Source organism: Drosophila sechellia, chromosome X (assembly GCF_004382195.2).
Source record: "Drosophila sechellia strain sech25 chromosome X, ASM438219v1, whole genome shotgun sequence".
NCBI lineage: Eukaryota > Metazoa > Arthropoda > Insecta > Diptera > Drosophilidae > Drosophila > Drosophila sechellia.
This window is the reverse complement of record NC_045954.1, coordinates 10152059-10167558: the sequence shown is the minus strand read 5'-3', so window position 1 is coordinate 10167558 and position 15500 is coordinate 10152059. Positions and strand designations below refer to the sequence as shown.

General features: G+C 50.5%; 4 protein-coding genes across 4 annotated transcripts; 2 read left to right on the top strand and 2 right to left on the bottom strand.

Annotated features, from left to right (window-relative positions):
• Window positions 1-452: 452 nt before the first annotated feature.
• Window positions 453-15466, bottom strand: LOC6617546 (ceramide synthase). Its single transcript, XM_032726072.1, has 4 exons — window positions 14779-15466; window positions 1528-1978; window positions 1128-1457; window positions 453-1053 (listed from the first exon to the last, which is right to left on the bottom strand). Exons 1-4 carry the CDS (start codon window positions 15171-15173, stop codon window positions 949-951), a joined length of 1281 nt encoding a protein of 426 aa, XP_032581963.1. The 5' UTR covers window positions 15174-15466; the 3' UTR covers window positions 453-948.
• LOC6617548 lies at window positions 2095-6947 on the top strand. Its single transcript, XM_032726069.1, has one exon. It carries the CDS (start codon window positions 2381-2383, stop codon window positions 6926-6928), a length of 4548 nt encoding a protein of 1515 aa, XP_032581960.1. The 5' UTR covers window positions 2095-2380; the 3' UTR covers window positions 6929-6947.
• LOC116802242 lies at window positions 6887-8315 on the bottom strand. Its single transcript, XM_032726074.1, has one exon. The coding sequence runs from the start codon at window positions 8159-8161 to the stop codon at window positions 7118-7120; it is 1044 nt and encodes a 347-aa protein (XP_032581965.1). The 5' UTR covers window positions 8162-8315; the 3' UTR covers window positions 6887-7117.
• Window positions 8462-11845, top strand: LOC6617547. The gene has a single exon (XM_002041825.2). It carries the CDS (start codon window positions 8486-8488, stop codon window positions 11672-11674), a length of 3189 nt encoding a protein of 1062 aa, XP_002041861.1. The 5' UTR covers window positions 8462-8485; the 3' UTR covers window positions 11675-11845.
• Window positions 15467-15500: the final 34 nt, after the last annotated feature.

Sequence of the window (15500 nt, the reverse complement as noted above, 5' to 3'; positions counted from 1 at the left end):
ATTATTGTCTGAACATCAGAAGCTTCGCAAAATGAGCATATCGAAATATTTCAAACAGTGGTACAGGATTTTGAATTTAAAGAATAATATAAAGGATACTAATGCTTAGCTCTCGTGTAGCACAATTAAAAATCTGATTACTAATATTCTTGTGTTTTGTAAAATATCGTGATATGCAATTCAGAAAATATATATTCTGGTCGTACTGTACATCTCTATACTCTCTACATAGATGGCCGAAAAATGATCTACGGTCCCCGGGAATCTGGTATCTATATATATCCTTTGATCACTATACAATCGGTGACTTGCGCCGCGCGATTTCACAATATTAATATATATATATATATATATATATATATATGTATATGTATATCAATATATGCACGTCGAACATTCCTAGCTGTGCATCTGGCCAATTTCTTTTAACTTTCATATGCTACTCAGTTATCCTTCTTCCGCATTCTCATTTGCAATATATATTTCTAACAACACAAGCATTCATTATTCCCCTCGACAATTTTTCGGGGCGATTAACAACATCGATTTCGTGGATATAGCGGAAATTGAATGCAACATTAATTTGTTTATGGTTAGGGGGCTTGCTTCAAAAAATAAGCAACATAGTTTATTCGTTTTATCTGCATTTGGTTTTAGTTTTGTTCTAAGTTCTTCATCTTTATCCTTATCGTTTTTTCTTTTTTTTTTTAGTAAATAATGTCTTTCTTTAACACTAAGGGTCTGTCCATGGTCTTCGGTTCATTTGTAAGCCGCCATCGTTTCCGCTGCCGTTTTCGTTCTCCGTCCGTCCTGGTTTTCTGTTTCCGGTTTTCAGTTTTCCGGTTAGTGGGTCGTTGTAGTTGTATAATTAAAAATGTATAAACAATAGCAAGATCTCCGCAATACGGATGCGGCTGGAACTCTGCCTCAAAATAAATACAATTTGCACTAATTTTTGCCATTTACGAGGGCGGTGGGGGTTGTTGTGGGCGTGGCCGCCGACTTTGCCGATAGAACTGCGTTGGGCGGCCGCCTCTTCTGCGGTAGAAAGACCTGAAAAAGAAAGAGACACATGCATGTGAGCAAGACACAACACAATGTAAAGGGATCTCAACGGGCACACACACCTTGAGAGCACCCAAAACCATCAGATAGAACCAGTAGAGCTGTGGCAAGAACAGTATAGCGATGCTGATGAGGCATCCTCGCGGCAGGCCGCACATGGCCGACCACAGGGACGCAGCCTCAATGGCCAGGCTGTAGCGCCACATCACGTATGGCCACATGCAGACGCGGCACACGAAGAAGGTGGCCAGCATGAGCAGCCCATTGGCGATGTACACACGCGAATCCTTGAGACGCATGGTGCTCAGGATGCTGCGCAACGAGACGAACGGCGTGGAGAACTCCATCATGAACATGTAGCTGTAGATGCAGTGCCCGCCACCGCGAATGTACTGCAATCGGAATATTACAATTATTAACTATACATATCTTGTTGTTGCATGTGCGCCAAGTTGTGCTTACCGTCACCACCAGCAATCCAAATGTTCCGATAAAGACATGGTGTATCATCATGACCGGGTGCGTGACCACGTACTTGAGGAAGTCCCATCTGCCGTCCTTGGGTATCTGGACGCAGGCTCCATCGTAGTCGCAGATCTCGTGCAGATTCGTTGGAGTGCTGCCGTTGTTGTTGCCGCTGGCCGACTTGCCGTTGATCGTGCCGTTGGCGTGGCCATTGCTGACCACCGCACCCTGACCCTTGGTAATGCGCAACAGGTGCAGCTTGTCGGCGATCTTCTGGGTATGCACCTTGTACATCGACCAAATGTCGTACATAAAGTAAGCGGTGCCGAACCAGCCGTACGCCTCCATCAAGAAGTGGGATGCATATACAAAGGATTTGGTGCACGTCGACTTGCAGACGATGAGTCCCACGAGGAAGGAGAACAAGGCCTGGATTGCCGATACGATTCTGGAAAAATGGGCGAGATTTCATTTTATATTCATTGGATGGGATTCAATGCGATTGGATAAGGACGCCTTTTCTCTAAATCTCATATTGCTTTAGCATTAATCATACAATTCCCCCCTTACATATATGTGTGTGTACGTAATAAATCGTATGCTCCAATTATGTGATAAAATAAAGAAATGATCTAGTATGACGCATTTTACCTTATCGTATCAAGACTGTAAGTCTTGGACTTAAATTCACATATTGCGATTTCGTTCTTATGACTCAAAATTCAATTGAACCTTCGGATTTCGACAAAACTCATAAATTATCTGGAAAATCATCAAAATTTTAGGTAACCAACCAAAAGAAGTCATCACCGCCAACTGTCATCTCTGCCCGCATCCCAAGGCACCGAAAATGGAGGCATGTGATCCTGGACCGGAACGAGCCATGCGGCAATACCTAACCCAGCTGCTGGAGACCGGCACCTCCCGATCCACCGGCTGTCTGGACCGCTTCGTCAAGAAGGGCATGAGCAATTTTCCGCCGTCATCTGCACTTGAAGGTAGGGCGTCCCGTTGCTCGCTTTTCGAGCAGCTCTTGTCCGGCGGAAGCCGGAAATCGGAGCGCTTACTTGTTCCCGATCTGGCCACCGAGTGGTTCCGCAAGCAGAAGGTATTTCTGGACAAGCTTAGCCCCGAGGAGCTGGCCGCCCTAAGCGACGGATTGGCCAGTAAGGACAGCAAGAAGTCCGGACAGAAACAGTCGAGCAGCTCGACTCCTTGTCGCCAGCAACAACAAGCCAGCAAGTCCGGAGCACCTGCACCTGGTACAGTAGCTAGCCAAATGAAGGATGCAGAAGAGTGCGGAGGCAAGGTGGCAGCATGCATTCCCACCACGGAGGCTCGAGTTGGTAATGGCAACCCCTTTCTCATCGGCAATGCCCAAACGGAGGAAATGCAAAGTAAGAGTCCCAAGCGAAGGAGATTCCACTGGGAGAGGCATGGCCATCGTTGTCCATCGAGAAGAGGCAGCTGCTCCTGCCTGAAGCGACGGGAAGGTTCATCCTTGGACTGCCTCTTTCAGGCCGATGGACAGCCCATGACCAGCGATTGCTTGGATGCACTCCGGACGGAGCCGCTGTTGCCGTGCCTGCGACGCAAGTTCGACTTGCGCCAGGCGCCACAACGGCGTCTCGATCCGGCGCGCTTCCGTCGCATTTCGCCGGAGTTCTTTCGCATCCTGGCCAGCTATGAGGCGGCCATGACCGAGAGCTGTCCGCTCTACGGAATCTCGATGCATCACTGGGGCGACACTGAGGCATATTGTCCGTGTGGGGAGCGCCATCCGAATTTGAAGCATCGATTTCTGGGCGACGATACGGTGGCCACATCTGTGTTGCCTCCTGCGTGGTCACCATTTGAATCCCGGCAAACGGAGGACTTAAAGCAACCCGCCAAGAAGACGGCGGAGAAGAAAGGTTCAAAATCTTTTAAGGAGAAATCAGAGAAACTGAACAAGAACTACTGCAACAATGAAAGCTGCACCAATGATTCATGCTTGGTAACTAAGGAAACGCGAATGGAATTCAAGGTCGAGTCAACCCTATTTGAAGATGAGCGACAGAAACGAAGGCGAGCGAAGCGGTTGAACAAGCAGCAGAACAAAGCGGATGGTCAGGAGGTCAGGCAGGTGGACAGTGGGCGAACTTTCCAATCGTCGAGTTCCTCCGAGAATACTAACTCTGAAAGATGGCAGGGCCGAAGAGGTGAGCAAAAGGATAGGAAGCAAGCGAATCCCGAACGGAGGAGGAGATTCCCCAACTGTTTTCGCAGGCAGTCGCAGTCATACCGAACTGCCTATGTTCCCACGAGTTTTTCTCCGCCTTCTTCCTATCCATCAGCTCTTCCAGTGCCTGCCAATCCATCCGCTTCTTCGCCCGCCTATACACCTACTTCATCAACAGCATCTTCGCCAGAAATGCCGAGGAAATGCCAGTGCCGACACCAGCCCAGGGGCATCCTCAGTGGATTCACAGGGATCTGCAAGCGTTGCATTGAACCAGGACGCCATCTGCTCTACAATTTGAATGTGAATTACCAACAAAACCGGGAGCGGTACGGCCAAATGCGTCAGAACAAAAAACGGCAAAAGGAGGACCGTGGAACAAGTATGCCATTCCATTTAGCCTCACAGCCGGCACCCTGCAGTTGGAAAAAGTCGAAGGGGAATTGGAATGAAAGGTTCGAGGAGGGGACCAGCAGCACCACACTGAAACCCGAATCTTTTTCCGATAATGGTTTCCAGAACTGTCATCCGAACAGCGAAGGTATCCGTGAGCAGGCACATAGCGAACAATCCTTGCAATTTCGCACACCCGCCAGCGAACGAACCTTAGCGGGTTGGAATCAAGTCCAGCAGGAGCAGCCTCAATTGAAGGCGACACAATGCCATCCCGACTGTAAATGGGCACTGCCGCAGGAATCCTACCAACTTCCTCCCGTTAGTAATTGCACTTTCGCGCTGGCTGAAGCACAACAAGAGATGCTCGAAAGTTCCGAGGTGACGAAGAAGTCGATCAGTAAGGTGGATAGCTCCAAGTGTGGACATCGAACCAGGGCCTGCTATCTGGCCAATGATTTCCATCAGCTAATGAAGCGCTTGGCTAAGAAGAGACCCAAACCTAAACAGGGTCCAAATAGGTCCAGTAGGTCGAGTCCAGTATCCACAACTAAAGCATTAAACAGAACGAAAGATCAAGATGCAGCAGCTTCAGGCACTGGAGCATCATCGGAACAGTCCAAGGCCCAAGCCAAATACCATTCGAAACCCATAATAACGCCGAAATCTAAACCGAGGATAATAGGTGCTTTGTTGCCAGATGAATTCAATGCCAAGAGATTAAACCTCACTAACTCGGCCACAGTGAAGCTACGTAATCTTGGAAAAGTCATGAAAAAGAAGCAGGATCATGATCCCGGCAGGGAAGCTCCTCCGGTCAAGGGCAGTAGTTCTCTTAGCCTGGGGAGGTTCCAGGTGGGAAACGCTGCTCCATCAGGGATTTGTCAAGATTCTCAGGAGCTACCAAGCACCAGCAAAGGGGAAAACCAAGCGCCATATTTCCCAAATCCCAGTTGCATGCAACAAAATGAGAAGACTTCACCCAAAGGATCATCAAGAGGCACATCACCGAATAGACAACGAGAAGCGAAGCTCTCAAATCCAAGTCCATGCAAACAGCAATGTCAGAGGAGGCAATCCTCCTGCAGTTCCTCCGAACGATCGCAACAAGAGCGTGTTTCAGATACTCCTAACATATCGGATGCATCTTCATGGACACCAAAAAGTCGGGAGCCCGCCAAGAAGCGGGAACAAAGGCAGCGATTCCAATACAACTCTACGTATCCCTTCAACTCCGATGTCTACTCCAGTCAGTACTTCAGCGCTTGCTCGCGGCCGGAGTCCCACTCACAGTACCGAAGCTCACCTCTGAAATCGGCCATGAAGAAGGCGCCAATTCAATATCAGGCATCGCTTCCCAGCACGGCACCATCGCATTTGGAGACGGGTCGCAGATACTACACGGACACGCAGCCGGGAAGTCAGGTGGATGGATCCCAGTGTAGCTGTCGCTCCCTGCGCTCGACCACCTCCATCCGGGCACTCAGCTCCAATACGGATAGTGTGCGATGTCCCTGTGCTCCTGCTCCCTCGGTGGCCAGTGTGGAGCCGTCACATGAGGTGGTCAATGCGGAAGAGGCAGAGCAGGAAGAGCATTGCTGTTGCTGCAGATACCACACTCATCAGCCAAGGCAGCCACTGGATGAACCATATTTACAGCCCAGATCCTCGCCACTTCCATGTGAGTGCCGACGTCATAAGGCCATGTTATTCAGTGATGCTATGAGGTGGGAGCCACAACAGCATCACCACGCTCGCACTCTACTACGCACTCAGCGTCCACGGCCACCGCCTCCGCCTCTGAAACACCAAAATTTGGCCATGTGTCCAGAGTATCCGCAGTACCACATCGAGAACCCACCAGTTCAGCAAGTTACAGAATGGGTTCCAGAGTACCAAGCACCTTGTCACTATCCAAACGATGGTAACCAAAGGTGGGAAGATCAGGTTGAAGGCTCGCCGTATTATACGCAGAACAACTACGTCATGCAGGATAGTCCACGGAATAACCCCTACTCCGGTCAGGCGACATACCAAGAAGGGCCGGGAGGGGATCGAGCTGGAGCCATAAGAGCCGCTGCTCAGGGCCTTAAAGGCGTGGTTAAAGCTCTGGGAGGAACTAGGCCAAGATCGGGACACAATCCGCAACTGGATTACTACCATCAAAGAGGCTACAGCCAAGAACAGAATCCTACATTGTCACCCAGGACGTATCAAAGCCAGATGAGGGAGATGCTCCACTCAAACGATGTCTGCCATCTACAAGCTCAAGGTGCGAAAAACCGCATCGATAACTTTCCACTTTACAGGGGACCATCCACATCGACGTACTACGAGAATTATCCGTTGAGGAATGAAACAACCACCAGATGTAATGCAAGGGGAAATACGGAAAGGGACGAATCGTCGTTCAGGATGGAAGGTGGGGGACGGCAAACCGCAGGAGCTTCTCCTTTAGCTAATGAACCGAAGAAAATGTCCAATCTCTCGCCACTTGCCATTTTTTTTGAGAGCTTAAGAGCAAAACGCGCTTCTTCTGAAATCCCGTCGAGAAATATGCAGCAAGAGACACAGCAAACGCCGATCCATGACAATGATTCCGATACTATACAATCCTCCAGTGACGATGATGCGGACGCAGATGACAGCCTGGACTGGAGGCACGGTCAACTGCGCAGGCCCTCGGAAGATACCATGGTCATCCCGCCCACCTACACAGGTCTCCTCGAGGAGCAAGTGCTTGGGGAGTATCTGCCCAGTCCGCGGCGTAAGCGCAGGATATAACTGACATGGACATGGCATGTCCGGATGTGCAGGAATCTATGTATCAATAAACCACTACTTTGTGATCAATAAACCATAGTAGATGAGAAAAAAAAACCATTTGCATTACAGAATTTAGTAGATGTAGATGAACCGAGATTGAATACAGATGGGGGAGATTCAAAAATCGATGTGGCTTCACTTCGTTCTCTATCGGTCGCCGCCCTGCATTCGCACTCCCACATTGGACACTTCCGGCTTTTGCCTCTTCGGTGAGCCCGCAAGATTGCGCGAACCCCGGCGAGATCCCTTCTCCGAGTTATTAGTGCTGCTCCGATTGACCGGCATCCAGCTTTTCTTGTTGGAGGAGCGGCGCAACGAGGTGGCTGTGCTGCGAACGATTGGAGTGATAGTCTCGACCCGTGAGCTAACATCCTCGGGCTCCGGAACGCGACGGGTGCAGTATATCTGCGCGGTAATGGTTCTGCGCGGCTTCTTCTGTGCCTCCGAATCCTTGCTCTTGGACTTCTCCTTGCGGCGGCGATGCTTTTTTATCACCGCATCCTTGTCCGTGGCGACCACTTTCTGGTACAGATTGCACAGCTCCAAGCACTGCCGCCCGCTGCGGAAGCGCTTTGCTCGACCGTCCTGCTCCAAGATGCCGCACACCAGCTCATCCAGCTTCACATACTGCAGTACCGACAACAGGCCATTGAGATCCACCGGACAGACGGCACGGGCATTCAGCGTGTACAGCATGGCCAGTAGCTGTGTCCGCTGATCCGGCACCAGCACTGGACCGAGAAAGATCAGGCGCAACAGCTTGTACGTGTTCTTTCGGTCCAGCGGATCGATGCGGTTACCACAGCGGTCGAACAGGCTGTCGTAGATCCTTAGGTCGTGCAACTCCGTGTACGGTGCCTTCACGTTCTCCATCACCGCCCAGTTGCGATCGCGCGGGAAGCGCGGCAGTGGCCTGCTCTCATGATAGGCCAGTAGGAAGAGGGTGGTCAGGATCTGGAACTTGCTGACCCGGAACAGGCAGCTGAACGCCTCCACGATGTGCTTGTTGCGCTGGCAGGTGCAGTGGCACTCCTGCTTCGACTCGTTATTGCAGCACAGCGTGCACTTCGTGGACGGACAGCAGTGGTAGACTGTCGACGGATGCAGTGGCTCCAGTGGCGCACGACAAGCGGGCGGCGGGCACATCGAAGGTCCGCAGACCGAGGGCCCACACATCGGTGCACAGCACATCTCCCACAATCTCGCCGAGAAACTACTAATTTGGATTTGTTGATGGGTTTATCGAAAGGATGATTTCCAGATTGAAAACAAAGCCATGGCTTTACCTTGACAATTCAAACATATATTTTTGTCCCATCATAGTAGCTATGGAACTCTACTGAATGTCATTCCTATTTATTCTCTTTACCAATCATTATGTTAAATTATTGCATAAAAATTCAACAAAATCGTTTTTAACCATTGAGAGAAAAAGTACAAAAACCTAAATTTCGAGATCAATTGAAATTCCCGTTCGACCAAGAGACCCACTACAAAACTTTCGGCGTAAGCGCAATGTCTACGGAAATGTCAAAATTCTTTGGCGGAGGCCGCCGTGTAAATCGAAACATGGCGCTCCAGACCAAAACAGGAACTGGTGTCGCCGCACAAGGCGGCGAGGCAACAAAACGTGGTGCTGCATCGAAGCCACCAAGCCAAAGAAATCCAAAGCCAACAAGGGACGCAGTTGTACCAGGTGCAGCAGGAGCTTCAAGACTAGGAGGAGGAACGGGTGCATCACAAACGCCAGTCAATTCGAATCCAAGACCATCGAATGGTGCTAGTGGACCATCAGCAGCTGGAGCTGTGCCCAAGAGACCAGCGAATCGAGCAACTACTGCAACCGCGGTGACAGCAGAAGCAGGCAAGACAGTGCCCAGAAGGGCAACTGGTGGTGGTGTTCCCGCAAGGGGGGTTATGCAAACCACTGCCACATCCACGTTGCGTCGAAGGGCAGCTCCCCCGCCTCCTGCAAGGATACCCATATCGCGTCGCCTGGACGAGGTTAACTGGATCATGAAGCCATCGGATAACTTTGTGCCGTGCAGCGAGTCCTCCTCCGAGGGTTTCGAGGAACAGGCCAGCGGGTTGCAGGAGCGCAAGGAGGATCACGCTGGTGAGTTGGACGGGAGCAGTAGCAGTGGCCATCTGCACAGGTCGCAGCTACTGATGTCTTTGCCGGCTGAACGGATTGGGCGGACAAGGATCAAGGGTCGAACATCGCGCATATTCCGTGTGCCCAGCCAGCGGATCATGCACGTCGATCAGCTGATGCAGGCACAGCTGCGCCAGATGGATAACCGAAAAACGAGAGCCCAGTCCAGCAGTCGATCACATAGTAGGTCCCCCAACTGGTCAGCCAGTAGGTTACCAAGTCCATTGTCCCAACAATCATCCTTTAGGTCGCCAAGCATCTCGACCAGTTCAAACGAAATTGCGGAGGTGAAGGATGTGCTGCTGCGTGATGCCCGAACCGTAATACAGATACCCGCCACCGGGCTGGAATCCTGTTCTCCCAGTCCGGACGCTAGTCCCGCTCCCAGCCAGAGTCGCCCAATCATGAGCAGCGCTTCCACCTGCTGTACCATGGAGAACGGTGTTAGGAGTAGTACGTCCACCTCAAGTCCAAACTCGAACACGACCAGCAGCAAGACCAGTGTGATAGAGTGCATCAATGGGATCAGGACGCCGAGTACCGAGCAACTGAATCCTGGAATTCAAGGCGCATTGGGTAGCACGGCCATTAAGCTGACCTCAACGGTGATGAGGCTCGTCGAGCCTGTCTCATCAAAAGTTGACGTAAAATCGCCGGAAATTCCCATGGAAAAGGATATGGAGATGGAGAAGAAAAAGCTGACCGTGCAGAAGGGAAACGCCAAAACTAGGCTGGCCATGAACGCACCCATGGTCCAATCGATATCCCCACCAAAGTTCAGACCCATGGTTAAGGTACCGATACCAATCAGTCAGTCGGTAAATCATGTCGTCGATCAGCTAACCGCTCAACTGAAGGAAGCTGCCATGATGCACAAATCCAAAGACAATCTACCGGAGGATCGTGATACGTACGAAGCATTCGGACCAAAGGATCCCTTCAGAAAGGCTTCCATTTATCTAATCATGGACCAGCCAAGAAATCCGTCAGGTGCTTCGACAAACGAACCTTCAAAGGATTCGTGGGTTATTCAACCGATTGAGCAACCAAATATGCACAAGGATGAAGCGACGAATCGTTATTTGGACGAATCAATTGAACATCCTAGGCAATATATAAATCAAAAAGCGGCAAGTCAGTCGAGAAATGAATCAAAGATCCCAGCTGGGAATCATATGATAGGCTCTCCAAGGAAGTCAGCTGGAGTGCACCATTCATTGAATCAGTATGTGATGCCGCCAAAGGCTAGAAGGCTCCCAATGAGGAATCCATCGAAAAGCTCTTTGCTTCCGAGGTCCAGAGAGTCGAAGGCAAGAATATCGAAGAATCCGTACATTGAAGAAAGCAAAACTTTATCGAGGCTTCCAGCCCGGAGACCACCTCCCGTTTCGGTCAATAGACCCAGTCAGCCCTCCACATCCACTGGAATCCCAAAGGTGCTGCCTCCCCCAGAACCGCAAAAACCAGAAACTCCAATTGTTGGCAAGATCATAAGGAAGGAACAGCATATGGTTCCTCGTACCATGGAAGACGGCATCGATATGAGCTACCAGTACTTCGTGTCTATTCCCCTCAAGCGTGGTAGGAAGCCACAGGTGGTTCGCTACCTATACCGTCCAATGGTGCGCCAACTTAACGCTCCCACTTCGCCCAATCGACGCTCAAGGCGGGCAAGTAGGAAAGCAGCGGCGGCGGCAGCAGCTGCAGCGGCCAGCGATGATGAGCAGTTAACGGCAGCGGAAGGGGGATCACCTAAGACAGATCCCGAGCTGAAAGCACTGGGCGGAGTGCCTGTGCCGCTGGAGGATCCACCGCAGGTTAAGGAGCCGGTAGTTAAGCAAAAGATTATGCTAGATCCCGAGGCAGTTCTAAATGGTCCGTACGAGGTGCCACCGCTCAAGCTGGATGCCCGCTACAAGTCGATGATGGAGCAGTTGGCCCAGATGCCGTATCCCGAGGACCGAACACCCCGTTCTCGTCGTCGACGCTCAAATCGCCAAGCGCGCGCTGCCGGTGGCGCTGACCAGGGGCCGACATCGGTGCAAGACATGGGCGTTGGAGACGGTGACGCGCTCCAAAGTGATATGAACTCCCTGCAGCAGGTGTCCTCCATATGGAAATCTGGTTCGCGCTTGCCAAAACCAGTCAACTATCAACCAGAACCTAAACGTCTGTGCACGGCTACCGGTGCCCCCATGTCATATCATTCTCCGGTGCAATTCACACACTCCGTGGCGGAATCGGATCACTTTATTCTGCCAGCTGAGCCGATGATTCAGACCATAACCTATGACGACATCGAGCAGACGGAGCAAAAGCTACTGGATGAGAAGCCGGATCAAAAGGAGGAGGAACGCAAGGAGGGAACAACCAAATCAGTGAGCTTTCATCCTGGCGAGGCAGAAGTAAGTGAGTTCCACTTGAGCAGCAGCACCATCAGCATCAGCTTAACTTCGAGCAGCAACTGTGGCGTAACCAAGACCAAAGCCTCGCGCACCGCCAAGAAGAGGAAGTCCAAGTCCAAGGGAAGGGGCAAGTTGCGCAAGTGATAAGAGGTTCGAGCAATCAGGAGTGGACCAACAAGTATCCGGTCCTACTAAGCGATTTTCATTGATCTCCATAGCATACATAGATTTGAAAACTGATTCTTTTTTAACCTTTACAAATTATACGTGATTTTGTAGGCTTTGAATAAACTACCATATAAATATAAATGGTAACATAATACCAGCTAATCTCCCTCCCTTCTACGCTTCCATATACACTCACATAAGGCTTCCACGCAATGGCAAAGACGATGACTTCACCAGGCGCACCTGCGAAAGGTCAAGGGTGGTGGAACAGCAATGCCAGGATGTTGGTCATTAGAGCAGAACTGGCGCCCCCAACTAATAGGAAGTGATTGCCCAACCCCCAAGATAATGAAGCCGCTTGAAATAGACTCGAATTAGCTAAAGTGCCTCGAATATAATTGGTTAATGTTTTAATATAGCCAACTCCGCTTTAATGGTCACAATGAGAGAAATAAAGCAATGTAATACTCGGGATTTAGTCCATAACTTTTGACAGCATTTCTGCAACTAGATGATGACCCATTTGCCCACGCAATCAATTAGTCAAACGTAATTCCGCCGCCTAGTGCAAAGTGATCACTTAACCTTGGACGCACCCTGGAGCACCAGTAGCATTCTGGCACCGAATCGGTATCGGTATCAGAATCAGAATCGGAATCAAAATCGGACTCGGCTTCAGGCCAACAGAACCGATGCAAAGTCCCCCACATCGAATGTGGGCATTAGTTCCAAAAAGAAGCGCCGCCGGTTCTACCTAATGAATGGTCCCGAAGGTGTCAGTGCGCCCCGCTACCGGCTGCGCATTTTACTATATAGTCGTGGGCTATACTATACCCACTATATATACATGCACATATGTATGTTACACATGCGAATCTATATGTATTCGCGTACAGGTGCTGTATAATATCTGGGTTGGGCCACGACGGGGCAATCGAATCGAATCGAATGTGATTTAGATATCGGTTACTGAGTCGCCGTCAAAGCGCCACGAATGTCCACAATCCAAGCGAGACAGCGGTAATGTAAATAAACAAATAGCCTCAACTATGTCCAATTAAGATTTATGACGAAAGTCAAGGGCTCGGGGAAAAGGCGAGTAGTGGCGATGGAAAATTTTTGAATAGTTCTACGTTGTTTGGTTGCTTTTGGGTTGTCATACCCAGTTTTCCGCGATACCCACGAGCTTAACGAAAGCCTCCTAAGCATCTAACAACAAGCCGCTTATCAATGCTGGATGCACTCACTCACCCAAATCGATTCGTTTCCCCGATAGCAGAAGCCAGAGCAGACAGACCCGGATAGATAGATAGAGGGCGGGCAGATAGGCGGGGCCAATCACCAGAGCCCCGGCTGATTGCCTTATCGCCCAGCGTGGAGGTGAAGTGCGTCTGTTGGACTTACAACGATCGTAGTGAATCAATTAGCCCACCAGGAAATTGGGTCGTCTGGCAGGGTCTTTGATGATTAGATGCGTAACCCGGGTCATGCGGATACTAACACATTCCATGCATACAATTCTGTAGTATGCAATCAACTAATTCTGTAGTTGAACTTAAATTGAGAAAGGGAAAAGCCTCGACAAATGGTAAAGAAGAGAGTCCAAGATCTAGTATAACCCTCATTGTGGAAGAAAGCATGTGATGAGCGCTTATCCAAGTCTACTGATAAAGCAGATTGAGCCAATTCCCGTCCAGAGATCGGGTTGTATAACACCTGTACAGCAATTGGGCACACATAGCGGCACCATATAGACCGGCACTCTCTGTTTCATCATGACAAATGTGCATGTTTGTAATTGCAGGTGGTGGATGGAGGGGAGATACGAAATGAGAAGAGAGTGAAACTCAATTTAAGCGCTTTGAACAATTCTACACACAGTTTAATTAACACTTTGGGCTGCGGGGGTAATAGTTAGGCAAGGGGCACTCCACAGTTGGGCAATTGCTAATAAATGGCCGTTTTGTACGCTTGCATCAGGCGAATTGAAAAGCTGTGAAATAATTTCACTCGCTTTACGCTTTGTGCATTCAAGTAGGGCGAACAGATCACATTACTTGGGAAATGCCTTTGGCCAAATGAACAATTGAATTTTAGGATATATTTGTGTGCTGTTTCACTGGCTGGTTAAATGCGTCGTCAAGTCGATGGATGCTTGTTCTCCACGCAATTATTCCGTTTCGAAACCGACTCGCCTTGAGCCAAAACCCGTTTTATCCCGCCGCCCACCGCCCACATCCCACGCCCGCCACGAGACCTTGACCCGCATGTCGCTGTGCTCGAGATGATGATATAAATCAGCGTCGGGCTAAGGAACGCCATTGCCGAATGTCGGGGACACCAGCCAGCGTCCAGCCGAGCTGTGTGTACATATACTATGCGCTCGATTCCATCTCGATATGGGCAAGTGCCCTCCAAAATGCGTACTTAAAACTGGGCTAAGCACTCACTATAAACTCGCGCCCGCTAATATATTTCCCAAGATAAGACTGAAGGTAGGGAGGGAAACCACTTGGGTAGGGCTCCACTTCATAGAGTAACCTAATTAAGCTCCAACTTGTGGTAAATTGAGCTCCGCAGCATAATGTCACTGGGTGAGTCATCATGCACACCTTAAGGCGTTGGGCGGGAATATGATTGATGATGAGAATACCTGTTACTTGGGCCAACAATTACCCACGTAATCGGTGACAGCAGCCAGCTGTATCTTTAGCTATCTGAATTCCATCACAAAAGTCTAACTACGTCTATGTGCAAGCATGAGTAACCTGAGCATTCAACTAAATCACTCCAGTTGCACTCATGGAAATGATTTGGCCAACAGAAGTGTATATTATTATGAACTTATGTAAGTATTAGAAACGCATAAATAGATTGCATGAATCATGTGGTCGAGGAAAGGGCAGCTATAGGCTGCCACAGTTATTTGGATGGAAAGCGCCCACCCCACACCTACCCGCTTGGCTGCATAACGCAAGTGCAGTAAGTGCGTGTGTGGGTGGCAGTGCGGGAAAATCGATACTAATGTGCGTGCAAGACAGCCGCATCCGTGGATGGCGTGGGCGTCCACTCCTACTCACTTGTTGGTAATCTCCAGGACGTCGGACATCATCAGGCGGTACTTGCGACGAAAGCGCTGGCCATGCGTCGTCTCCAACAGGTATTTGTTGCAGAAGTCCGTTAGCGAGACAAAGTAGATGAATCCCAGCGAGGTGAGCACCAGGCCGCGCTGCAGCGAGATGCGGTCACTGCTGTTCGGTATCTGCCACAGGCTGCCGCAGGCCAGGCCCATCGAACCGATGGAGAAGGCCAGCGAGAAGTAGCAGCCGCGTCCCGTTGCCTTGCCCGGCATGCTGCCCGCCTCCTTGGCGCCAGCATCCTGACTCAATGGCTGCTGCTGCTGCTCCTCCGTACGGACGGCGGTGGTTCCTCCTCCTCCGCCGTTGCCATTCGCCGGCTGGCGGCGCTGCTGCATCCTGGCGCGTGTATACTCTGTCCAAAGCTCGCACTAAAACCTTCTGTTGGCGAAGGCGACGCAACCTGTTGCGGAAACCGGGAAACGGATTCCGGACTCCTGACGCTGCTGCTCCCGCTGACTCCGGGCTGCGGACTTCACTCGGCGGTTGTTTACAGGCGGCACTGCGTCTGGGACATGGCGATTGGGCGACTGGGCGATCGGGAGGAGCTGGAAGACGCGGCGGTGCGAGGGCTCATGGATTCGTGCGGATTCGTCGTCGCAACCTATCGGTGGCAATCGTTCTTCGATTGTGCGTGCCTATCGGCCGGTGTGGCCGCACACCAA